Source organism: Petromyzon marinus, unplaced genomic scaffold (genome assembly GCF_048934315.1).
Source record: "Petromyzon marinus isolate PM22_M1 ecotype Great Lakes invasive population unplaced genomic scaffold, UKy_Petmar_22M1.pri1.0 PM_G_Scaffold_33, whole genome shotgun sequence".
Lineage (NCBI taxonomy): Eukaryota > Metazoa > Chordata > Hyperoartia > Petromyzontiformes > Petromyzontidae > Petromyzon > Petromyzon marinus.
Window position 1 is genome coordinate 1296337 of NW_027422906.1, and position 24107 is coordinate 1320443.

Sequence of the window (24107 nt, forward strand, 5' to 3'; positions counted from 1 at the left end):
TCATCAGCAGCATCATCATCACTGCCCTTGTCGCTATCTGACAGCATCATCATCACTGCCCTTGTCGCTATCTGACAGCAGCATCATCACTGCCCTTGTCGCTATCTGACAGCATCATCATCACTGCCCTTGTCGCTATCTGACAGCAGCATCATCACTGCCCTTGTCGCTATCTGACAGCATCATCATCACTGCCCTTGTCGCTATCTGACAGCATCATCATCACTGCCCTTGTCGCTATCTGACAGCATCATCATCACTGCCCTTGTCGCTATCTGACAGCATCATCATCGGCAACAGAGGCAGCAGCAGCAGCAGCGTCATGACCGCCATGCAGTGCAGCGCTGCCAGCGAGACTCTTCCCAACTCGAACTCCTTAGCAGGAGGAGGAGGAGAGGCCGCAGCCGCAAGCACCACGTGGCCACTCGCAGGCGCTGCGTCACGTGGTGTCGGCACCGGGCTAGTCTCACTATCGCAGGGTTACCTGCACGTACCTCCAGGTGTGTATCAGACAGGTGTGTCTGTGTATCAGCCAGGTGTGTCTGTGTACCAGCCAGGTGTGACTGAGTGACAGCCAGGTGTGCCTGTGTACCAGCCAGGTGTGTCTGTGTATCAGCCAGGTGTGTCTGTGTACCAGCCAGGTGTGGGTGAGTGCCAGCCAGGTGTGTCTGTGTACCAGCCAGGTGTGTCTGTGTACCAGCCAGGTGTGTCTGTGTACCAGCCAGGTGTGGGTGAGTACCAGCCAGGTGTGTCTGTGTATCGGCCAGGCGTGGCTGAGTGCCAGCCAGGTGTGTCTGTGTACCAGCCAGGTGTGTCTGTGTACCAGCCAGGTGTGGGTGAATACCAGCCAGGTGTGTCTGTGTATCAGCCAGGTGTGTCTGTGTACCAGCCAGGTGTGTCTGTGTACCAGCCAGGTGTGTCTGTGTACCAGCCAGGTGTGGGTGAATACCAGCCAGGTGTGTCTGTGTATCAGCCAGGTGTGTCTGTGTACCAGCCAGGTGTGTCTGTGTACCAGCCAGGTGTGTCTGTGTACCAGCCAGGTGTGGGTGAATACCAGCCAGGTGTGTCTGTGTATCAGCCAGGTGTGTCTGTGTACCAGCCAGGTGTGTCTGTGTACCAGCCAGGTGTGTCTGTGTATCGGCCAGGTGTGGCTGAGTGCCAGCCAGGTGTGTCTGTGTATCAGCCAGGTGTGTCTGTGTACCAGCCAGGTGTGTCTGTGTACCAGCCAGGTGTGTCTGTGTACCAGCCAGGTGTGTCTGTGTATCAGCCAGGTGTGTCTGTGTACCAGTCAGGTGTGTCTGTGTACCAGCCAGGTGTGTCTGTGTACCAGCCAGGTGTGTCTGTGTACCAGCCAGGTGTGTCTGTGTATCAGCCAGGCGTGGCTGAGTGCCAGCCAGGCTCTCAGAAGGGCCACGCTCGTTGGGGGTTCGCGACGGGCGTGCGGCCGGTGTCGACGCCGGCGTGGGCGGCGGGCGAGCGCCCCGCCCGAAGCCGGAGTCGCGTTCGCCCGGTTGGCAAGCCGGGCGGGCGGGCGGCGAGCTCGCGGGTCGCGGTGCGGGCGACGGCGAAGACGCCGCCGGGACTCGTGCGGGCGCGAGGAGCGGAGGTGACGCAGAGGCGCGGTCTGGCGCGCCCCGGTTGGACGCCAATCCGCGGGGCGCCTCTCACGCAAGTGTCGGCAGCCCAGGTGCGAGTCGCCGCACGGGTGCGCTGCGGGTAGACCCGAGTCCTCCAGGTGAGACTCGGTCCGGTGAGCCCCACCCAGGAGCTGCGAGTTGTGCAGGTGTGCCGCAGGTAGGGCGGCTTATTCCACGTGCCGGCGGAGGTGATGGCAGTGGTGGTATTGATTACGGTGGCAGTGGTGGTTATGACATTGGTGGTGATGGTAGTAGTGGTATTGATGATGGTGGTGGTGTTGGTAGTGGTGGTTGTAATATTGATGGTGGCAATGGTAGTGGAAGTGACGGTGTTGTTGGTAGTGCTGGTTGTAATATTGATGGTGGCAATGGTAGTGGTATTGATGGTGGTGTTGGTAGTGGTAGTGCTGGTTGTAATATTGATGGTGGCAATGGTGGTGATGGTAGTGGTGGTATTGACGGTGGTGTTGGTAGTGATAGTGCTGGTTGTAATATTGATGGTGGCAATGGTGGTGATGGTAGTAGTGGTAGTGACGGTGGTGCTGGTAGTGGTAGTGCTGGTTGTAATATTGACGGTGGCGATGGTGGTGATGGTAGTAGTGGTAGTGACGGTGGTGTTGGTAGTGGTAGTGCTGGTTGTAATATTGACGGTGGCGATGGTGGTGATGGTAGTAGTGGTAGTGACGGTGGTGTTGGTAGTGGTAGTGCTGGATGTAATATTGATGGTGGCAATGGTGACGATGGTAGTAGTGGTATTGACGGTGGTGTTGGTAGTGATAGTGCTGGTTGTAATATTGATGGTGGCGATGGTGGCGATGGTAGTAGCGGTAGTGACGGTGGTGGTGGTGGTAGCAGTGGGGTGTTGTGGCATGGCGTGAAAGCCCTTGGCGCTGCTGCTGCTGCCGCTGTGAGCCAGGCAGGCACCAGGCGCGCCCCGCCGGCACCCCCGGCCGGGGTGATCTGCTGCGTGGCGGCGCGCAACGCCTCGCACGGCCGTGCCATCCCACAACGCTCACAGGTAACGGAGCTCCCTCGCCACCCCCCCTCCCTCCCCCCCCCCGCGATGTCGCGAACGTCAACACACATTGCACAGTAGGTCCTCATTAAGACCGCACATTTATTTCACCGATCTGTAGTGCAAACGAATGAATGCACGTGTGTGTGTGTATGCATCTTCATTCGCGTGCGCCTATCTCCGACATTTCAGGAGATTAATTCCCGCCGCCTTTCCAGTCCTGCCAGGGTCGATAAAATAACGACCACTTTGTTAGGGGGGGGGGGGGGGGGAGTTGAAAGGGATCGCCCCCGCCAGAGGAATATGGAATTTCCACCATCGGCTCAGGGCTGTGAAACCGGACATGAGCACCGCCGCTCACCTGAGCGGCAAATCACTTTGACCTCGAGTTGACCTTCAGCAGAAACAAAATCACGTGACGTGCCTTGTGAACGCCTCTGATGCACCACAGTGCCTTGTGAACGCCTCTGATGCGCCACGTGCCCTGTGAACGCCTCTGATGCACCACAGTGCCTTGTGAACGCCTCTGATGCACGTGACGTGCCCTGTGAACGCCTCTGATGCACCACGGTGCCTTGTGAACGCCTCTGATGCACCACAGTGCCTTGTGAACGCCTCTGATGCACCACAGTGCCTTGTGAACGCCTCTGATGCACCACAGTGCTTTGTGAACGCCTCTGATGCACCACAGAGCCTTGTGAACGCCTCTGATGCACCACGTGCCCTGTGAACGCCTCTGATGCACGTGCCGTGCCTTGTGAACGCCTCTGATGCACCACAGTACCTTGTGAACGCCTCTAATGCACCACGGTGCCTTGTGAACGCCTCTGATGCACCACAGTGCCTTGTGAACGCCTCTGATGCACCACGTGCCTTGTGAACGCCTCTGATGCGCCACTGTGCCTTGTGAACGCGTCTGATGCACGTGACGTGCCTTGTGAACGTCTCTGATGCACCACGGTGCCTTGTGAACGCCTCTGATGCACGTGACGTGCATTGTGAACGCCTCTGATGCACCACGGTGCCTTGTGAACGCCTCTGATGCACCACAGTGCCTTGTGAACGCCTCTGATGCACGTGACGTGCCTTGTGAACGCCTCTGATGCGCCACGGTGCCTTGTGAACGCCTCTGATGTACTACAGTGCCTTGTGAACGCCTCTGATGCACCAAAGTGCCTTGTGAACGCCTCTGATGCACCACAGTGCCTTGTGAACGCCTCTGATGCACCACAGTGCCTTGTGAACGTCTCTGATGCACCACAGAGCCCCGTCGCCCCCTGCGCCACGGAGCGGCTGCACGCCGGCTCCCAGGGGTCACGTGACCCATGGGGCCCCGTGACCACTCCGGGACCCGTGGCCTCCGCGGACCCGGCGAGACTCCGGCAGTGGCCTCCGGGACCCGCGGGGCCTTTGGAGCCGGGTCGACCCCCGGGGCACCCCTGGCCTGGCCAGCCGGTGAGGGGCGGTGTTGGCTGTGCTGTGTTCGCTGTGTTGTGTTGGCTGTGCTGTGTTCGCTGTGTTGTGTTCGCTGTGTTGTGTTCGCTGTGTTGTGTTGGCTGTGTTGTGTTGGCTGTGTTGTGTTGGCTGTGTTGTGTTGGCTGTGCTGTTTTGGCTGTGTTGTGTTGGCTGTGTTGTGTTCGCTGTGTTGTGTTGGCTGTGTTGTGTTGGCTGTGTTGTGTTCGCTGTGTTCGCTGTGTTGTGTTGGCTGTGTTGTGTTGGCTGTGTTGTGTTCGCTGTGTTCGCTGTGTTGTGTTGGCTGTGTTGTGTTGGCTGTGCTGTGTACGCTGTGCTGTGTTCGCTGTGTTGTGTTGGCTGTGTTGTGTTCGCTGTGTTGTGTTGGCTGTGCTGTGTTCGCTGTGTTGTGTTCGCTGTGTTGTGTTGGCTGTGTTGTGTTCACTGTGTTTGCTGTGTTGTGTTCGCTGTGTTGTGTTCACTGTGTTGTGTTCGCTGTGCTGTGTTCGCTGTGTTGTGTTGGCTGTGCTGTGTTCGCTGTGTTGTGTTGGCTGTGTTGTGTTGGCTGTGCTGTGTTGGCTGTGTTGTGTTCGCTGTGCTGTGTTGTGTTGGCTGTGTTGTGTTCGCTGTGTTATGTTGGCTGTGTTGTGTTCGCTGTGCTGTGTTGGCTGTGTTGTGTTCGCTGTGTTGTGTTGGCTGTGTTGTGTTCGCTGTGCTGTGTTGTGTTGGCTGTGTTGTATTCGCTGTGTTGTGTTGGCTGTGTTGTGTTCGCTGTGCTGTGTTGGCTGTGTTGTGTTCGCTGTGCTGTGTTCGCTGTGTTGTGTTGGCTGTGTTGTGTTCGCTGTGCTGTGTTCGCTGTGTTGTGTTGGCTGTGTTGTGTTCGCTGTGCTGTGTTGGCTGTGTTGTGTTGGCTGTGTTGTGTTGGCTGTGTTGTGTTCGCTGTGTTGTGTTCGCTGTGCTGTGTTGTGTGGGCTGTGTTGTATTTGCTGTGTTGTGTTGGCTGTGCTGTGTTCGCTGTGTTGTGTTGGTTGTGCTGTGTTCGCTGTGTTGTGTTGGCTGTGTTGTGTTCGCTGTGTTGTGTTGTGTTGGCTGTGTTGTGTTCGCTGTGTTGTGTTGGCTGTGTTGTGTTCGCTGTGTTGTGTTGGCTGTGTTGTGTTCGCTGTGCTGTGTTGGCTGTGCTGTGTTGGCTGTGTTGTGTTCGCTGTGCTGTGTTCGCTGTGTTGTGTTGGCTGTGCTGTGTTCGCTGTGTTGTGTTCGCTGTGTTGTGTTGGCTGTGTTGTGTTCGCTGTGCTGTGTTGGCTGTGTTGTGTTCGCTGTGTTGTGTTCACTGTGCTGTGTTCGCTGTGCTGTTCGCTGTGCTGTGTTGGCTGTGTTGTGTTCGCTGTGTTGTGTTGGCTGTGTTGTGTTCGCTGTGTTGTGTTGGCTGTGTTGTGTTCGCTGTGTTGTGTTGGCTGTGTTGTGTTCGCTGTGCTGTGTTGGCTGTGTTGTGTTCGCTGTGTTGTGTTCGCTGTGTTGTGTTCGCTGTGCTGTGTTGGCTGTGCTGTGTTCGCTGTGCTGTGTTCGCTGTGTTGGCTGTGCTGTGTTCGCTGTGTTGTGTTCGCTGTGTTGGCTGTGTTGTGTTCGCTGTGCTGTGTTGGCTGTGTTGTGTTCGCTGTGTTGTGTTCACTGTGCTGTGTTCGCTGTGCTGTGTTCGCTGTGTTGTGTTCGCTGTGCTGTGTTGGCTGTGTTGTGTTCGCTGTGTTGTGTTCACTGTGCTGTGTTCGCTGTGCTGTGTTCACTGTGCTGTGTTCGCTGTGCTGTGATCGCTGTGTTGTGTTCGCTGTGCTGTGTTCGCTGTGTTGGCTGTGTTGTGTTCGCTGTGTTGTCTTGGCTGTGTTGTGTTCGCTGTGCTGTGTTGTGTGGGCTGTGTTGTATTTGCTGTGTTGTGTTGGCTGTGCTGTGTTCGCTGTGTTGTGTTGGTTGTGCTGTGTTCGCTGTGTTGTGTTGGCTGTGTTGTGTTCGCTGTGTTGTGTTGTGTTGGCTGTGTTGTGTTCGCTGTGTTGTGTTGGCTGTGTTGTGTTCGCTGTGTTGTGTTGGCTGTGTTGTGTTCGCTGTGCTGTGTTGGCTGTGCTGTGTTGGCTGTGTTGTGTTCGCTGTGCTGTGTTCGCTGTGTTGTGTTGGCTGTGCTGTGTTCGCTGTGTTGTGTTCGCTGTGTTGTGTTGGCTGTATTGTGTTCGCTGTGCTGTGTTGGCTGTGTTGTGTTCGCTGTGTTGTGTTCACTGTGCTGTGTTCGCTGTGCTGTTCGCTGTGCTGTGTTGGCTGTGTTGTGTTCGCTGTGTTGTGTTGGCTGTGTTGTGTTCGCTGTGTTGTGTTGGCTGTGTTGTGTTCGCTGTGTTGTGTTGGCTGTGTTGTGTTCGCTGTGCTGTGTTGGCTGTGTTGTGTTCGCTGTGTTGTGTTCGCTGTGTTGTGTTCGCTGTGCTGTGTTGGCTGTGCTGTGTTCGCTGTGCTGTGTTCGCTGTGTTGGCTGTGCTGTGTTCGCTGTGTTGTGTTCGCTGTATTGTGTTGGCTGTGTTGTGTTCGCTGTGCTGTGTTGGCTGTGTTGTGTTCGCTGTGTTGTGTTCACTGTGCTGTGTTCGCTGTGCTGTGTTCGCTGTGTTGTGTTCGCTGTGCTGTGTTGGCTGTGTTGTGTTCGCTGTGTTGTGTTCACTGTGCTGTGTTCGCTGTGCTGTGTTCACTGTGCTGTGTTCGCTGTGCTGTGATCGCTGTGTTGTGTTCGCTGTGCTGTGTTCGCTGTGTTGGCTGTGTTGTGTTGGCTGTGCTGTGTTCGCTGTGTTGTGTTGGCTGTGCTGTGTTCGCTGTGTTGTGTTCGCTGTGTTGTGTTGGCTGTGTTCGCTGTGTTGTGCTGTTTTGGCTGTGTTGTGTTCGCTGTGTTCGCTGTGCTATGTTGGCTGTGTTGTGTTCGCTGTGTTGGCTGTGTTGTGCTGTGTTGGCTGTGTTGTGTTCGCTGTGTTTGCTGTGTTTGCTGTGTTGGCTGTGCTGTGTTCGCTGTGCTGTGTTGGCTGTGCTGTGTTCGCTGTGTTGTGTTCACTGTGTTCGCTGTGTTTGCTGTGTTGGCTGTGTTGTGTTCGCTGTGCTGTGTTCACTGTGTTGGCTGTGTTCGCTGTGTTGTGTTCGCTGTGTTCGCTGTGCTGTGTTCATTGTGTTGGCTGTGTTGTATTTGCTGTTTGCCACGAGACTCGCGGTCTCTGTGGCGGTCTCTGTGGTGCGGCAGTCGAAGCCCAACGGGGCAGGTCGCGTGCGGCGGGCCGAGGCGTGGGGGTGGCCGCCGCCTCTCCCCGAGTCGTCTTGGCCAGCGTGGAAGAGCAGGCCAACGAATTTACCCCCCCCCCCCCCATCGAGAGGGGGTCGCTCGCTCTCGCCCTGCGCTTCTCCTTCCGCAGCGCCGAGCACCGGGCCACCGGGGGGGCACCCCGGCGCTGCCACCCCGGTTGTTCCGCACCCCGGCACCGGAGCTCTTCTCTGCCGTGCAGCGCGGCGAGCTGCGAGACAACTCCCAGCCAAGTCTCGTCGATATCGTCCTCCTGCAGCACCACTACCACCAGCAGCAGCAGGTCCACTACCACCAGCAGCAGCAGGTCCTCCTCCACCAGCAGCAGCAGCAGCAGGTCGACTACCACCACCAGCAGCAGCAGCAGGTCCACCACCACCACCACCAGCAGCAGCAGGTCCACTACCCCCAACAGCAGCAGCAGCAGCAGGTCCACCACCACCACCAGCAGCAGCAGCAGCAGCAGGTCCACCACCACCAGCAGCAGCAGGTCCACCACCACCACCAGCAGCAGGTCCACCACCACCAGCAGCAGCAGGTCCACCAGCAGCAGCAGGTCCACCACCAGCAGCAGGTCCACCACCACCAGCAGCCACAGCAGCAGCGGATGCTGCAAGGGGGGTCGTCCAGCGTGGTTCTCAAGGGGTCTCAGATTCCAGCTGGGCTCTGCAGGACTCTCACGGGTCCCTCCAGCACCTCCAGCACCTCCACCACCTCCACCGCCGTCTGCTCCACCACCTCCACCGCCGTCTGCTCCACCACCTCCACCGCCGTCTGCTCCACCACCTCCACCGTCGTCTGCTCCACCACCTCCACCGCCGTCTGCTCCACCACCGCCGTCTGCTCCACCACCTCCACCGCCGTCTGCTCCACCACCTCCACCGCCGTCTGCTCCACCACCTCCACCGCCGTCTGCTCCACCTCCTCCACCGCCGTCTGCTCCACCTCCTCGCGCTCCTCCCGCTGGAGCTCCTCCGCCTCCCCGAGGACAGCGGCTGCTGCCGCGTTAGCTCGGAAGAGCAAAGCGAACGTGCGCGAAAGGATCCGGGTGAGAAGCCACGATCCCCTTAGGTTGACTCAGACTAAAACAAAACTTGGGGGGGGAGGGGAGGGGGGGTGATATGGCCCAGTGGTGGCACGTTCCAGATTCAGTTCGGATCTCGAAGGCCACACCAGCGATTACGTGAATAGAGTAGCCCATCGTGGTCCATGTGAGTGACGTTTTAAACATTGACACTGCACCTACATCAGTTGGGACCACACGTAGCAGCAACAGTCTCCTCCCGACTGGCCCCCACTTGCAGGCCGGGCGTCACGTGGTGCAGCACGAGGATAGCTGCCACTGGGAGAGCTGGCGGGTGCCCTTTCAAACGTCTGAGGTGTAAAACGTAAAGTCGCTCATCGTCGCGCGAAGAGATGGCCCGCGACGAGGACGCCGCGTAAAACAAATAATTTTTTAACTTAAAACTCGGATCCGTCCGTCCGTATGCCCATCCTCCCATGCGTCCGTTTCTCTCCCCGTGCTTTTGAGTGACTTCGCGTTTACATTATGAGACCTCCTATGCCAGTAACAAGATATAGTAATAGGTTTTACCCTTGTACGCCTTTTGGCGTCATCTGGTCCAACACCAGTGGAGACTAGGCTCTAAGAAAAGCCGTCTCGCGTGTGGACCAATCAAATTCAAGGACAGTGCATAATATTATTATCAGAGTTGTCTCTTTTGTTTGCATTTTGACTGCTTGTGTTGTGGTTATTGCAAACATGATGCCTTGAATAAAGGTGTCAGTTTTTGTGCCAGTTAAAAGGGTAAAACCTATTACTATGACTTTGCGTTATCGTGGCCTGCCATGCGGTTGTTGGAACGCGGCACGGGGTGACGCGAGACGGTTGAAGTCTGGTCGAACCGAGTCCTCGCCCACGGGTGGCGGAGCGAGTTAAATTCGACGCCGCTTGGCCCTCGAGCGCCGCCGCTCAAGGGCCAAGCGGCGTCCATCCCCGGCACTGACGGCGTGTCCGCGCGCGTCCGTCCGTCTGCGTGTCCGTGCCCTCAGGTGCGAAACCTGAACCGCGCGTTCCTGCTCCTGCATCGCCTGCTGCCGCCGGACCGCCTCCGGCCGTCGCGGGCGGCGACACTGCGTGCGACGGTTCGCTACATCGGCCTGCTGCAGGCCGTGCTGGCGGAGACCGCCGCGGCACGCGGCTCCTCCCCGCGTGGCGTGTGACAGCGCGGGGAGGGAGGGGGGAGCGGCGGTCAACCCACCTCGGAATGCAGCAGTGTGTGTTTGGTGAAGGGTGTCCCACCGACTCGGCCAGGTGCGTACACGTAGGTGCGCGTGAGCACGATGCCAACCGTGCGCTAGTCGGAGATGCGGGAGCGGGGGGGGGGGAAGGACAAAAACAGTTCTAAGTAATATTATATTCTTAGCTCTTTCAGTCAAGTCACGTTGAAGGGAAACAATAAAATAATAAAATATATAACAATAATATATTTATTATTTTATTGTTTCCTTTCAACGTGACTTTACCGAAAGAGCTAAGAATATGAATTACTGCAGTCACGAAAGCTTTAAATCAGTTGTAAGTGAATTAGTTTTCATCATCAGACGATCATTTCAGAAATGCATTGCAAACATGATGCCTTGAATAAAGGTGTCAGTTTTTGTGCCAGTTAAAAGGGTAAAACCTATTCCTATATCTTGTTTCTGGCAAAGGAGGTCTCATAATGTTAATGCTCACCCCGAGCCCTCAATACTCTGATAGTGCGCTGTTTTTGAGTTGTACGCCTTTTGGCGTCTTCTGGTCCAACACCAATGGAGACTAGGCTCTAAGAAAAGCTGTCTCGGGTGTGGACCAATCAAATTCAAGGACAGTGCATATTATTATCAGAGTTGTCTTTTTTGTTTGCATTTTGACTGCTTGTGTTGTGGTCATTGCAAACATGATGCCTTGAATAAAGGTGTCAGTTTTTGTGCCAGTTAAAAGGGTAAAACCTATTCCTATATCTTGTTTTTGGCAAAGGAGGTCTCATAATGTTAATGATTATCGACTTATTTCCACGTCAGCTAAAGTTTCCACAGCCGCGTAATTTGCAACGTTCCGCACGTACGAGCTTGTCGCCCCGGTCGCACGTTTGCCGCCGAAACGCTAAAATAAACAACCGCCGGATGAACCGATAGCGCTTACATCACTCACTCGTCCTCACTCACACTCCCCTCTCTCTCTCTCTCACTCACTCGTCCTCACTCGCTCACTCATCCACCAACATCCAACATCGGGGCCAGATTCGGGCGTGGGGGCAGGGGGCTTCAGGGGCTGCAGCCCAGGGGCCTCGTCCAGCTGAAGCGCCTCCAGAGACGAAGTGAAAAGTGATTTCAGTTGCGCATGCCGAATTTTATTCGTTGTTAGCCTTGTAAAAAAAAAACATTTTATTTTTCTTTAACTTTGTTTTCCTTTTCAACAGTTTTTACCAGGGGGCCTCACGGTACCTGTAGCCCAGGGGGCTTACACAATCTTAATCCGGCTCTGTCTCCAGTGGATTCCTATTAGTATTTGCCCTAACATGCTGTTAAGGCTGGGGGGGGGGGCTACTGGGGGATGTGGGTTCTGTTCTTGTAAGCGCACGGGAAGGGTGCGGGGTGCTCGCGTAGCCTTAGGAATGCGGATTCAGTCGTGCGGGTCAAGAGGTCACGTGGTGAGGCGCAGCCACGTGTCTACCCCAACTGGCGATCTTCCCATCAGCATCGGGGCCCCTGACTTGTCGCGGTGAACTTTCGGGGGCCCACCACAACTCTACGCACACTGCCTCCTCTCTCTCTCTCGCTCTGGTAGAGTTGGCTTCAGGACGACCGTAACTCCTCTCAGGACAATATAATATTACCGTGGAGGCCTTCTGTTGAGTTTGTTCAGGGCGGCACGGCGATAAGGGGGCGATAACCGATGAACGCAGACGGGGCGGTAAGATCACAGCTCACGGGCAGAAAAAGCTCGGTGGCTTTTTTGCCACCGCAGCCACGATTGAAGGGAGGCATTCAGCCGGCAAACGACAGATCGTAGCTGACGACGTATTTGCGGATTTCGGATCCGCTCCGAATTGGCGAGGAATTTTGAACGCGCGGACATTTCGTGCAACTTTTATTCATAGGTTTCAACAGTCGACACGTAACCATCCGTGACAATTACAAAAACACATTGAACATTCCAAAAAAGTCATGCGTGCACACGTCATGTGACGCGCGTGCACACGCAACTATAAAAATACTGTGCTGTCAACAAACATGTGGAGGAACTGCGTTAACCAGTCCCCCAGTACTTAGAGGTACATTACGCTCTGCTCCAGAAATGTTTCTCTAGAAATCTCACCAACGAAATCTTTTTTTGTTATTTTTGTTCACATCAACACTCTTCTGGGAACTTTGACAAATCATATCCTCGTGTATCCTTATTGTTCTTGTATAAAGCTCTCATTGGATTGATTGTAAGGATACTTGGAGCAATAAACATAGCGATGGAATAATACAAAAAGGAGGATTTACCCTTACTGGCAATAAGGCGGCAGGTGTTAAGATGTTCAAACACGAAACGGACCCCTGTTACAAGGCATCCAGTCTGCATTAACCACACATACTTGCGGTAAACTGTTCAAACAAATATCCTTCGGTAATGCATTGCCCTTTAAACTAATTGGCCTACACAACAACATGGACTCTTACGATGGGTGTATCTCACACTCTCTGGGTGCAGTGCCTTCTGCTAATAATTCCTAACTCCAAGCCAGCACGCATTCTAGGGAAACGTTGAGAGCCCTGCTTGTAGGAGAGATTGTGAATACTGCTGAAATATATTTCCATTCTCTCTTCACGTGAAAAACACATGCTTGTACTGGCAGGAACCTCCTGGTTATTACACCACCAGCCCACAGGGGATTATTGTTGTGTCCGTCCGTCGTGCATCCAAAAATGGGAGGGGAGGGGCTGGGTGGGGAGGGTGAGGAGGGGAGGGTGGGGAGGGGCTGGGTGGGGGGTGGGAGGGGTGGGGCTGGGTGGGGAGGGACTGGTCACCCCGTGGTGCCCTTATAAAACTCAACGTTTAACCTACTCACGCCGGCTTGTGCCCGCCCTCACAGTCGGACCTATTTGTGGAATACACCACACTGCCGTTGACCCTGGCCATTGACCGAGCAACCCAACGTTCCTACCAGCTCCCTCCGCAGGAGAATGTGTTTATCGATGAACCTTCTTCAAATCGGAGATTTTTGTAACATTTTAGCTGTCACGGTGGTCGCTGTTCGTAACTACGCCGTACTCTTCTGCACCTTATAACAGGGCAAATTGTCTGAAATGTTCAGCGATTAAAGGTTTCAGTCGTGAGGAAGCGTTTGTTAATAATGTGGGCTTATTAAAGTTAGTCACTGTTATGTTGCCCCCAAAGCAGTTTGTGGCATGCGATAACCTTAATGTGTGTCCTCTGTTACAAGCTATGGAATGTAATTTAATTAATCATACCTCATCATCACCACTCATCGTGTAATTATTTAACCCTCTACAGTCGATTTCATTAATGCGATGAGTGTTCTATATTGGATAATTTAGAGGGCTTCAATCGACGGGCTTGAAAGACTCCGGCTACAGCTTATATAAAACTGTCATCTCTTTCCCAAAAATGTTTCTGCAGTTTGCCCAACGGCCCACAGCAGCATGTCACGCGGAACTACCACCAGGAGCCACGGCTTCCCTATGCGCATGGCGATCAAACCAACATTTTAAATTCTGAAACCCAGAATTATTCGAACAAATCACCTTTTAAGATGGCAATTTTGCGCGGTCAACTCGCCGAACTTAACCCAATATAATCACGGCTGGGCAGCTGAAACATTGATTTAAATGGTTGCTATATCAATGTTTCTGAGCCCTCACGCTCGGTTCGTGACTACTACAACACGACCATTTAAAAGGCCCTTCCCCCCCCCACCCCCGTCTTGTTCGACCACGTCTTTCTCCGCAACGGCGAACCGTGCATCCTCACCGACCCTCCTCCCGGCGGGGCGGTCTCCTCACGCAAACCCGGAGCAGCAGCAGCAGCTTCACGTGCTTCTCCAGCCTCCTCCCCCCCTGCTTCCCGCGCCCGCGCCCGCGCCGCCGCCCCGCGTCGCCCATGGCGCCGAGCAGCAGCTCCCGGACGTGGGCGGCCTTCCCTGCGCCGCGGTGGGCCAGGCACGACAGAGGCAGGCGGCGGACGCCGCCCGCGAACCGCAGGGTCGCGGCGTCGCACGGGCCCTCTGGCCGGGGCGGCGGACGAGGCGGCGGCGGCGACGGAGGCTCTGCAGCGGAAGGAAGGGAAGGAGATGTAAAGCGCGTTGTTCCGGGATCACCTTTCGCAAGGTGGACTTTTCACCGTACTTATTTCGCACTGCACGTAGCCAGCTCGTTCGCTAATTGGGAGGCGCGGGCGTCGTGCCAGCTTGCAGTCAGGCAACCGAGATCCGTTCCGGGTTGGCGACTCAGAACATTCTAGATTTAAAGCTTTCGTGACTGCAAGGATCCATACTCAGCTTAAAGGTCCGCGGTCTGAGCGTGGCTGTGTTTCACTCCAGCGCTGTCCTCGAGACAGCCCGGTCCCTTCACCTGATGAAGGCCGCTTGTGTTGTGGCCGAAACGTCGTGATTTTTGTTGTTTTATTTTTACCTACGTGACTTTACCGAATAGAACCAAAGAGTATGGACTCAGAAAATGCTTCTGTAGCCAGCGAGACCGCGTCAGCGTACCTCTCGCTGTGCTACCGGTCGGTCACGCGCCATCGCGTGGAATTTAGCGTCTCGTTCAAGTGGCGAACATTCCTATCGTTTTCTATTCCTGCAACGTGGAGAATGCACCGGCGACCTCTTCACAATTACGTTACAATTTCTCAAAGACGTACACGCACACACACATCCAAAATGTACTGCGGTTGTAGTAGTCTTTTTAAACGGATAAATACGTGACCGTGGACCAGATTGCGAACGCGTGTCCAGCCCGGAGCACTCTCCCCAGTGGGCACGTGCGGCATCCGCACCGGCTGCCCTCCGAGGCCAGTAGCGCGGTCCTCCGACGATGCCGTTGATATTGTTGGTTCTTTCGGTAAAGTCACCACGTTGAAGGGAAACAATAAAGTAATAAAATATATATAAAACAATACAATTCTCACGACCGTTGGTTTTTTCACACCTGATGATGACCGCTTGCGTTACGGTCGAAACGTCGTGAGAATTTTATTGTTTAATATATATTTTATTATTTTATTGTTTCCCTTCTACATGGTGACTTTACCGAAAGAATCAAGAATATGAATCCACTGCCGTCACGAAAGCTTTAAATCAACATTTGACGCCGTCGATCTACGGTTGCCGCTAAAACGACGCGTCACCTGCCGGCCCCGCGTCCCCACGCTTGCGACTCCACGCGGGCGCCCGACCAGCAGAGCGCGTCGTGCGTGGAGGCCCCGGGCAGCAGCTCCATGGAGCCCGGGCCGGAGCAGTTTGTGTGTGGGCGGCACGGGGCGTCCGCCGACGCCTCGGGGGAGAAGAATCCCCGAGGGCATGGGGCGCAGCGCGTGTCTTCGCGCGGGGATCCTGCGGAACAACGGAGACGCGAGACGGGGGGGGGGGGCGCACGGGCGGGCAGAGACGCGGGACAAAATGTAGAGATGCGTAGAGAGAGAGAAAGATGAGAAGAGAATAGGCATAGATTTCGATTTAAAGCTTTCGTGACTGCAAGGATTCATCTTCTTTGGTTCTTTCGGTAAAGTCACCACGTAGAATGAGAATAAAATAATAAAATAACACAATAAAATTCTCACGACGCTTCGGCCACTACACAAGTGGCCTTCTTCATTGTAGCTCTGTCGTCCCGACAGGTTTGTTCCTTTCACCTGAAGGCCACTTGCGTTGTGGCCGAAACGTTGTGAGAATTTTATTGTGTTATTTTATCATTTTATTCTCTTTCTACGTGACTTTACCGAAAGAACGAAAGAAGAAGAATAGGCATAAATTGGTGCTGGGAGATAACTGGGAGATAGGAGAGTGGAGATAAGATTCCCCCCGACTTGACGAGCACTGGCCGGCGGGGCACAGTAAATACGTTTACAAATGAATGATCATCAAAGGAGTGAAAGTAGGAACCAATTGATTTCTGAGTGGGGTAGAAATCTCGCGCTGCGCGCGAAGGAGCTCTGTCCCGATGGGCGCTGGAGATTGGAACAATCTCCAGCGCCAAACAGGAATAATGCGCGAACGATTTAACCTCTAGCCAATGAATGAAGAATGCATGAACGGGGAGTTTGGGCGTTCATGCGTTTTTCGCCGCAGGGATCTGTTGACGGGGGAGGCCACGCGGAACGAACCCTTATCGATTCAACTAATTAAATCGGACGCAACGATTGAGCGGCGTCTTTGGTCACGGGCGAATCGATCGCCGGACGAATGGCAACGACACACGTGGTGTAGCCCAGCCCCTCCCCGCCCACCCCGCCCCGCCCCCCACCCCGCGCGTGCCTTTGGTGACGACGCCGTGCCCGGCGGCACAGCCGCTGTGCCGCTCGCAGAACTCCTGCGGCAGCATCAGGAAGGTGCCCGGCTCGCACTCGCACACGCGGTCGTGCGTGGGGCTGCACTCCTTTGCGAGCCGCTGGCCCTCCTTGCACGGCGGGCCGCAGTAGAGACACCGGTCCAGGGAGTTCCAGAACTGCGTGTAGTGGCGCGGCGGGCACGGCGTGCAACGCGCCTCCACGTCGGACGCGTCCTCCAGGAGGAGCTGTTGCTGCTGCTGCTCGCTGGCCTTGGTGGAACACGGCAGCGAGACGTGGTGGCCCGGGGGACACAGCCCGCACGGCGGCTGGGACGGTGAAGGCATCGGCGAGACGTCTGCCGACGCCGCCGCCCCCGTCATCACCACCAGCAGCAGCAGCAACATCGTCGTCGTCATCGTCGTCATCATTGTCATCGCTAGCGTAGCCCCGATGCGATCTGCGAGGGGGGGGGGGGTGCGGGAGGAGCGCGCACGTTTTGTGTTTAAGCACAGGCGGGCGGGAGATGCCGTGCGTCGCGTTACATCGCTGGTGCGTCGTCACCAGCGACCGGTGAGAGACGGCCGTGGGTTGGCGGGAGGGTCTTCATCTCCGCCAAGGATCGAGCGTGGCTGACGACAACGATGACCGCGTGGCTGACGACAACGATGACCGCCGCATCGAGATCAGCAAGGCGGGGGGGGCGGTATCATCGCCGACCATTCGATGGGCACCGATGCGATCACCACAATTGTTGTTCGGCAAAGAGACGGACCGCGCGGGGGCGCAACGAGACGAAGGGAAAACCGCAGAGTTCAAACGCGAGTTCACAGACAACGGGGATAAAACAATGAGACAAATTATACATTACTCATTGTGTTTTTTCGGTAAAGTCACGTGTGTAGGAATACCATAACATTATATTAAAACAAATCAATCACGTTTCGACCGCAACACAAGCGATCCTCATCAGGCGTAAGAAACGAATCACGGAGGCAAATACAACAAGGAGAGACGAGAATTCAACAAACCTAAGGAAAATTACGTGATACACAACCAGTCAGGTCAACAACACAGACACTTACCTGGCGGACCACGAATTTCAGAAGAGTGTTAAATTTCGTGTTCAACCTCTGGATTGAACATACCAGCATAGACAGAGTGAACAAATACGAGGTACAAGTCAGAAATAGAGAGACACCAAGAGGCAAGGACGGACAGAGAAGTGAGGTCGGATGAAACGGAAGCCTTAAATAAGAAGTGAAGGTGGGGGGAGGGGCCAGAGAGAAAGGACGGGGCAGGAGGAAACGTCGTGATTTATTTGTTTTAATATAACGTTATGGTATTCCTACATACGTGACTTTACCGAAAAAACCAATGAGTAATTTATGCAGTCACAGAAGCTTTAATTCTTTATTAACACACTTCTACAGGGAAGTTACCTTTACGTCGTGATTGATTTATTTTAATATAACGTTATGGTATTCCTACATACGTGACTTTACCGAAAAAAACAGCAACTAATTTATGCAGTCACGAAAGCTTTAATTCTTTATTAAATAATCCATTCTTCTGGAATCTTCTCGACACAATCGGATCGTGGTGGTGGTGGTGGGGGGGGTGGATGAGAGGACGGGGATCTTGGGACATCGAGGTGGGGGGAGGGATACGGGGAATGTTTGGTGGGGAGTGCGAGGTTGTATGCCGAGTGGATCGCCACATCCTGCCGCACAGAGAGACATCAGCAGGGGACTCAAGCCCCAAGCCTGGGGCAGTGTCGCGAGCGACTTTGGCATTTCGCCTTGGCGAAACGCTACAATCACGTATTCCAATCACGGCTCCAACTCTTTATCAATCGCACGATTTGTAATAATAATAGGGTTTTTCCCCTTTTTTTCTGGCAACAAAACTGAAACCTTTTAACAAGGAATCATGTCTACTGCATTAACCACAATACCTGCAGCCAAAATGCAAACAAAAAACATACTATGATAATATATGTGGCATTGTCCCTTAGAAAGAAAGCCGTCCCTTGGTGTGGACCAACCAGTTTCAAGGTCAATGCATTATATATTATCATAGTATGTTTTTTGTTTACATTTTGACTGGAGGTATTGTGTAAAGTCACCACGTAGAATGAGAATAAAATAATAAATTGATAAAATAAAATAACACAATAAAATTCTCACGACGTTTTGGCCACAACACAAGTGGCCTTCATCAGGTGAAGGGACGAGACTGTCTGGAGGACAGCGCTGGAGTGAACAAAGCCAAGCTCAGACCGCGACCTTTAAGCTGTGTGAGAAGAAACAGAGCGCCTTGACAAAGGAATTAGCATAGGATTTAGCATTGAAACGGCTTGTGTTGTGGCCGAAACGTCGTGAGAATTTTATTGTGTTATTTTATTTAATCAATTTATTATTTTTATTCTCATTCTACGTGTTGGTGACTTTACCGAAAGAACCAAAGAAGATGAATCCTTGCAGTCACGAAAGCTTTAAATCGAAATTCCGACTGGTGCTTTTTAAATTTTGATTTAAAGCTTTCGTGACTGCAGTAATTCATATTCTTAGTTTTTTCGGTAAAGTCACGTTGAAGAGAAAATATATATATTTTGTTATTTTATTTTGTTGTTTCTCTTCAACGTGACTTTACCGAAAAAACTAAGAATATGGTGCTTTTTAATCGATTTGTGTACACGCCACGAGGCTCTCTCCGCTCGTCGCGTTCACCGCGGCAGGGAGTCAAACTTCGGCCCCCACTGTCTCAGGTCACGCTCGATGTACCCAAAGACAAAGATCCCACGGGTAGCCTCCGGCAAGACCGCCGGGGGCAAAGCGCTGCCGGCGAGCAGGGCCGCGAAGGCCGGGGAAAGGTTGCACGAGGTGGGAGGGCGGACCAAGCGCCAGGGCCGCACCCGACGAGGAGCTCACTCGAGGCCGAGTCGACCACCGGGGGGCACGGCCAGGAACGGCGCGGGCGTCCCCACCGCTCCATCCTCGCCGCGTCCCGTCTCTTACCTCGGGGGGCGTGGAGGCGGTGCGGAGCCCCGGGCGACTGTGAGTGGAGTCGCCCTTCGGATGTGCCGCTCGCCACTCGCTCGCTTCTCGTCGACTTGTGGGAAACTCCCCACCACCACCCGCACCCCACCCACGTGCTCAGCCACCGAACAGCAGAGCCAAGGGGCGTGGGCGGAAGTGACGGGCGTGGGCAGGAAGTGAGGCGTGGGCAGGAAGTGAGGCGTGGGCAGGAAGTGAGGTGTGGGCGGAAGTGAGGCGTGGGCAGGAAGTGAGGTGTGGGCAGGAAGTGAAAGTGACGGGCGTGGGCGGAAGTGACGTAAATGGGCGGAAGTGAGGCGTGGGCAGAAAGTGACGGGCGTGGGCAGGAAGTGAAAGTGAGGGGCGTGGGCGGAAGTGACGTATATGAGCGGAAGTGTGTGTGGGGTGGGGGGGACAGGGGGGGTGATGCTCATTGCTGTGGCTTGTCACGTGTTCCGTAATGTAAGGACCAAGTCAGTCCTTACGCTTTGGTTCTTTCGGAAAAGCCACGTGACTTTACCGAAAGAACATTTTATTTTATACGTAGGTATAAAATAAAATATATTTTTTTATTTTATACCTACTACGTGACTTTACGGAATGAACATTTTATTTTATACGTAGGTATATACCTTATACGTAGGTATAAAATAAAATATATTTTTTTTATTTTCTACCTACTACATATGGATTCCTGCAGTCACGAAATCTTTAAATAAAGATTGAAGTCAGTCCTTGATTGACCCACTGCTGGATGATGGTCACGGTCACTTCACCCCTTCCGCACGCCGTTGTTGTCGGTCGTGATGGTGGTGATGGTGGTGGTGGGGGGGTGATTCACCATATTTGACCACTCTGGCCAGTGGGGGCTGGTGAAGTGTGGGGAGGGAGGGGTGGGTGGGCAGGTCCAGGACCGGTTCGAATATTACCACTGATGCGCGCCGCCGTGAGCGGGGAATCGAACCCGGGCGGTGTGCTAACCACTGCGCCACCGCTCCACTCGGCTCATGCGGCAATAAACATTTAAAATGTCAAACTCGCAACCTGATGACGGTTATAATTACCCACAACAGCAAAACGTTTAACAACACCGTGGCCTTAAGAATGTTTAAACATTTATATTCTTAGCTCTTTCGGTAAAGTCACGTTGAAGGGAAACAAAATAATAAAATATATGGCAATTTTATTGTATTATTAAATTTTATAAATTTATTATTTTATTCTCGTACTACGTGACTTTACCGAAATAACCAAAGAAGATATATTATTTTATATATATTTTATTATTTTATTGTTTCCCTTCTACGTGACTTTACCGAAAGAGCTAAGAATATGAATCACTGCAGTCACGAAAGCTTTAAATCAAAATGTTTAAACGTGTATGCAGTCGGCGGCGTTTCGGGCAATGACTCTTTAATTGTGCGTAAAAATAAAAGACGCGAGCGATGGGAGTTGGGGTACGAAGGGAAACGCCAGCGGTGTTGACAATCCCTCTGCTGCTCGTGTTGAGGGAAGTTCGTCTGGCTGCTTTGACATTTACTGATGACGTCCGGCTGCATCAGAGTCTCAAATGGCATACATTGTCCGTGGCAACAACAAAAATCAATTTCAACTTACACGTAATTATATAAATATACGCCCTTGCAGGTTTGCACTCATTTTATTAAGAGACGTGTATACACACACACGTACGTGTGGGGTGAAACGTTCCCCGGGGGAATACAGGAATGCCTTCAGATGCGTCAGCTGTGATTTCACTCCATTCCGGTGTTCCACATTAAAGAGAGAGACGTCCCTGTAGGAACTTGGTGTGTGGACCAATCTTAGCATGCAAACTCGACAACAAAATAACACAATAAAATTCTCACGACGTTTCGGCCACAACGCAAGCGGCCGTCTTCAGGTGAAAGGTACAGAACTGTCGGGACGACAGACATTGAAGCTCTGTTGTCCCGACAGGTCTGTACCTTTCACCTGAAGACGGCCGCTTGCGTTGTGGCCGAAACGTCGTGAGAATTTTTTGTGTTATTTTATTATTTTATTCTCATTCTACGTGACTTTACCGAAAGAACCAAAGAAGATGAATCCTTGCAGTCACGAAAGCTTTAAATCGAAATTTAAACTCGACGTTTTAATTTAGGCAGGGATTCTGGAAAGGCTGCAACAACCGGGGGGGGGGGAGAGTAAACCACCTGTTGTATACGGCCCTTTTTCCACAATTAATATCCATAAGAATATTTACGGATGCATACACCTAGATTTCTTTTTCCTTTCTTTCGTGACAAACAATATATATTTTTTAATGAATCAAACCCGTAAGCCAGAAACACGAAAAACCAGATGTCGGTCATAAACAGGCCATATATATAAAGAAATAATAAAACTCTCAAGGCGAGGATGTAACAGCTATCGGCAAAAATCTCCAGATGAACAAGAGTTTGATGGGCCCCTTAGGAAAGGTCCCTCCGAGGTCAGAACACCAAGAGACTAGACACGGAGATGCCAACAGGGTAAATCGTATACATATTCTTTTCCTTATTTGCCAGTAAAACAACAAAAAAATTAAGAGGCAACAACAAGAATAAGATAAAATTAGCGATCCTAACGCTCACTCCAATTAAGAACAGGCCACCAGACACATCAGTGAATTATTATCCAATGATTAATTCGCTATCAAATGATTTTCACCTTTAATACTTTTACTGAAAGCTTGGAGCAGGAATACCGAGTCACATCAAAGGTTATCGAGAAGGAATGAGACAACGGGCAAACTTGCGAAAGAGTTTAAACAATATCCCAAGCAACCCCGACCACCTTTGTCTCTCTCACAGCGCGGAGAAGCAGGAATTACACCTTATCACAAGGGGCCATCTGGAAAAGCCAGCCGGGTTTGATGAGGAGACACACCCCACCCCACACACGGCAACCAGGCAAAGAAAGTTTTAAAGAAAATTGCAATATAATATTAATAATAACGTGTTAACCTTACACGACATTCCATTATAGAACCTTACAGAACCAAGGGATATGGATTCCAACAATCAAGAAACGGACCTCTTAAACTTAGGATGATAATTATTTTTCTTTTTAATAATTCCATCATAACAATTCGAACCTCGGTAAAACCGAGAGGTGTCGGGAGGACGTAGTTACAAACACGAGTCTTGGCAAACATGGGACCAAATGGTATTTGAGAAATATAAGTCGAAAGTATAAAGAGGTGCTCCCGACCACCTTTGTCTCTCTCGAAGAGCGCGAGAGAGGAATTTCACGCTAGGGCAAACAGATCGTTATCGCGGGGACCATCTGCCACACACGGAACTTAGTAGTAGCCCCCACCCCACCCTGCACACGGGCAGCAAAAGAGTGAGCGAGCTTTAAGTTAAACTGTCACACATTTATAAACACACAAAGTGACGAAAATTAATAAACTAAGTAAGAGCCAAGGTAACGGGGTGGATTAGGCTGGTAGAATGTGGAGTCGAAATGATATTTGCAAAGTATAGAGAGATGGGAAGATCCCGGCCACCTTTGTCTTTCCCTGCAGCACGTGATAAAATGCATACGCTCAGAAGAGCATCTTCACTTGAAAAGAAATCAAATACTATGAATCACAAGCAGGATCATAACTGTGTATGATAAGATATCAACTGTGATGTGAAATGTTAAACTTAAAAAAAATCTTAACCATTTCTTTGTGCGTCGAAAACGTGTACGAAAAAGGGGGGGGGGGGGAACCCGCCCCTCTCTCTGGGTGGATGGAGTAGACAACCAGACGCCACCAAGATGAATCGAGGCGTCTGTTGTCTTGATGTTTATGGCTTGAGGAAAGACCCGAACAGAACCGTGTCATAAATGACACACACACAAACATACACACTGACACACGAACCCCCCCCACCACCGACACACGAACCCCCCTACCGACATACGATCAGATCAAAGATAGCTCCGCCTCGTGAGGGGGAGCCGAGAAGGAGAGAGATTTTTGGCATAAAAAGGAGCCGTTTCAGCATTGAAATCAACTCATCAGCCCTCGGGGGCAGCTCAACAGAAGAAGACTCATCTCAACTCAGCTCAACAGAAGAAGACTCATCTCAACTCAGCTCAACAGAAGAAGACTCATCTCTACTCATCTCAGCAGAAGACCCGCTCAACTCATCTCAGCAGAAGACCAGCCATCACCGACGCCGGAGACGCCTCTACAACTCGCCGAATCGGCGAGTGTCGCCGATTGGCAACCCGCTGCCGCTGTTAGCGGCCAGCGCCACCACGAGCGAATCGTGAGCCTGCAATCTACAACCGCCGACGACGGAGCACCAGCGTGCCTGCTGCTCGCAGACGCACTGCGCGCATTACCTACCGTCCGCGTACAACCGCGCCGCTGCGGGCGTGCTTCTAACGCCGTCTACCAGACGGTCATCTCAGCTACAACAACGTATCTACTCGTTCACCAACGTCCGTCGAGTCCGAACCAACTACTGAAAGAAGAATCAACTGATACGTATGATACACTGCCCCCCACTACACGACAAACCAGACGTCTGCTTGACGCAAAGAATCGATTCCGAACATTGGCCTACTCTTTCACCACTCATACCATTCAACACACACACGGGTCATTAACAAAGCCTAAAACCTCAAGCCATTGAATTATCCGTGATTGTGGAAACATCGCAACGACCGAGTGAATAATTTATCGTTTTTAAGAGTGTTCATAATTTTCCTCTGTAATATTGTGCTGGGGCTGTACTTCTAACCGCAAAAATTACCAACTGACCCATTAACAAGGATTAATTCTTGGCACCTCACCACGGAGCGCCGCTCGCGGGGGTGAAGAGCGGGTTCAACCGGTTCCCTGTCAAGGGTCTGGCCACAATTAATTAAAAGATTTGCCCGAGATAAGGATCTCAAAAGGAAACATCGCCACCCATTGAGTTGCGTTGAGAAGTCGATTAGAAATACTTGAGTCGTTCGTTAATATTTTTCTTTCTACATAATCTTGCTGGTATCCACGAATGAAATAACGAATTCAAATGCATATTTGTAACTCCAAGAATAATACTGGTTGGAGTGCCCTTTCAACGAGTAGCGTTGCATAATAATCAGTCATCCTATTGTT

The 24107-nt window shown here is 52.4% G+C and overlaps 2 protein-coding genes across 2 annotated transcripts; one reads left to right on the top strand and one right to left on the bottom strand.

Annotated features, from left to right (window-relative positions):
* The first annotated feature begins 1828 nt into the window (after positions 1-1828).
* LOC142915630 (uncharacterized) lies at positions 1829-9770 on the top strand. Its single transcript, XM_076061351.1, has 4 exons — positions 1829-1840; positions 3916-4107; positions 7524-8459; positions 9464-9770. The coding sequence occupies exons 1-4, from the start codon at positions 1829-1831 to the stop codon at positions 9632-9634; spliced, it is 1311 nt and encodes a 436-aa protein (XP_075917466.1). The 3' UTR covers positions 9635-9770.
* Positions 9664-19231, bottom strand: LOC142915631 (uncharacterized). Its single transcript, XM_076061352.1, has 5 exons — positions 18968-19231; positions 15937-16407; positions 14811-15015; positions 13434-13728; positions 9664-9768 (listed from the first exon to the last, which is right to left on the bottom strand). Exons 2-5 carry the CDS (start codon positions 16382-16384, stop codon positions 9664-9666), a joined length of 1053 nt encoding a protein of 350 aa, XP_075917467.1. The 5' UTR covers positions 16385-16407; positions 18968-19231.
* Positions 19232-24107: the final 4876 nt, after the last annotated feature.

Excerpts from the sequence above, each read along its gene's own strand:
- LOC142915630 (XM_076061351.1), top strand. Across the intron at positions 4,108-7,523 it reads ACCCCTGGCCTGGCCAGCCG|CGCCGAGCACCGGGCCACCG; the intron begins GTGAGGGGCGGT and ends CTCCTTCCGCAG. Across the intron at positions 8,460-9,463 it reads ACGTGCGCGAAAGGATCCGG|GTGCGAAACCTGAACCGCGC; the intron begins GTGAGAAGCCAC and ends CCGTGCCCTCAG.
- LOC142915631 (XM_076061352.1), bottom strand. The coding sequence starts at position 16,384 with ATGACAATGATGACGACGATGACGACGACGATGTTGCTGCTGCTGCTG. Across the intron at positions 15,016-15,936 it reads GCACGGCGTCGTCACCAAAG|GATCCCCGCGCGAAGACACG; the intron begins GCACGCGCGGGG and ends GTTGTTCCGCAG. Across the intron at positions 9,769-13,433 it reads CCCCGCCGGGAGGAGGGTCG|CGCACGGTTGGCATCGTGCT; the intron begins GTGAGGATGCAC and ends ATCTCCGACTAG.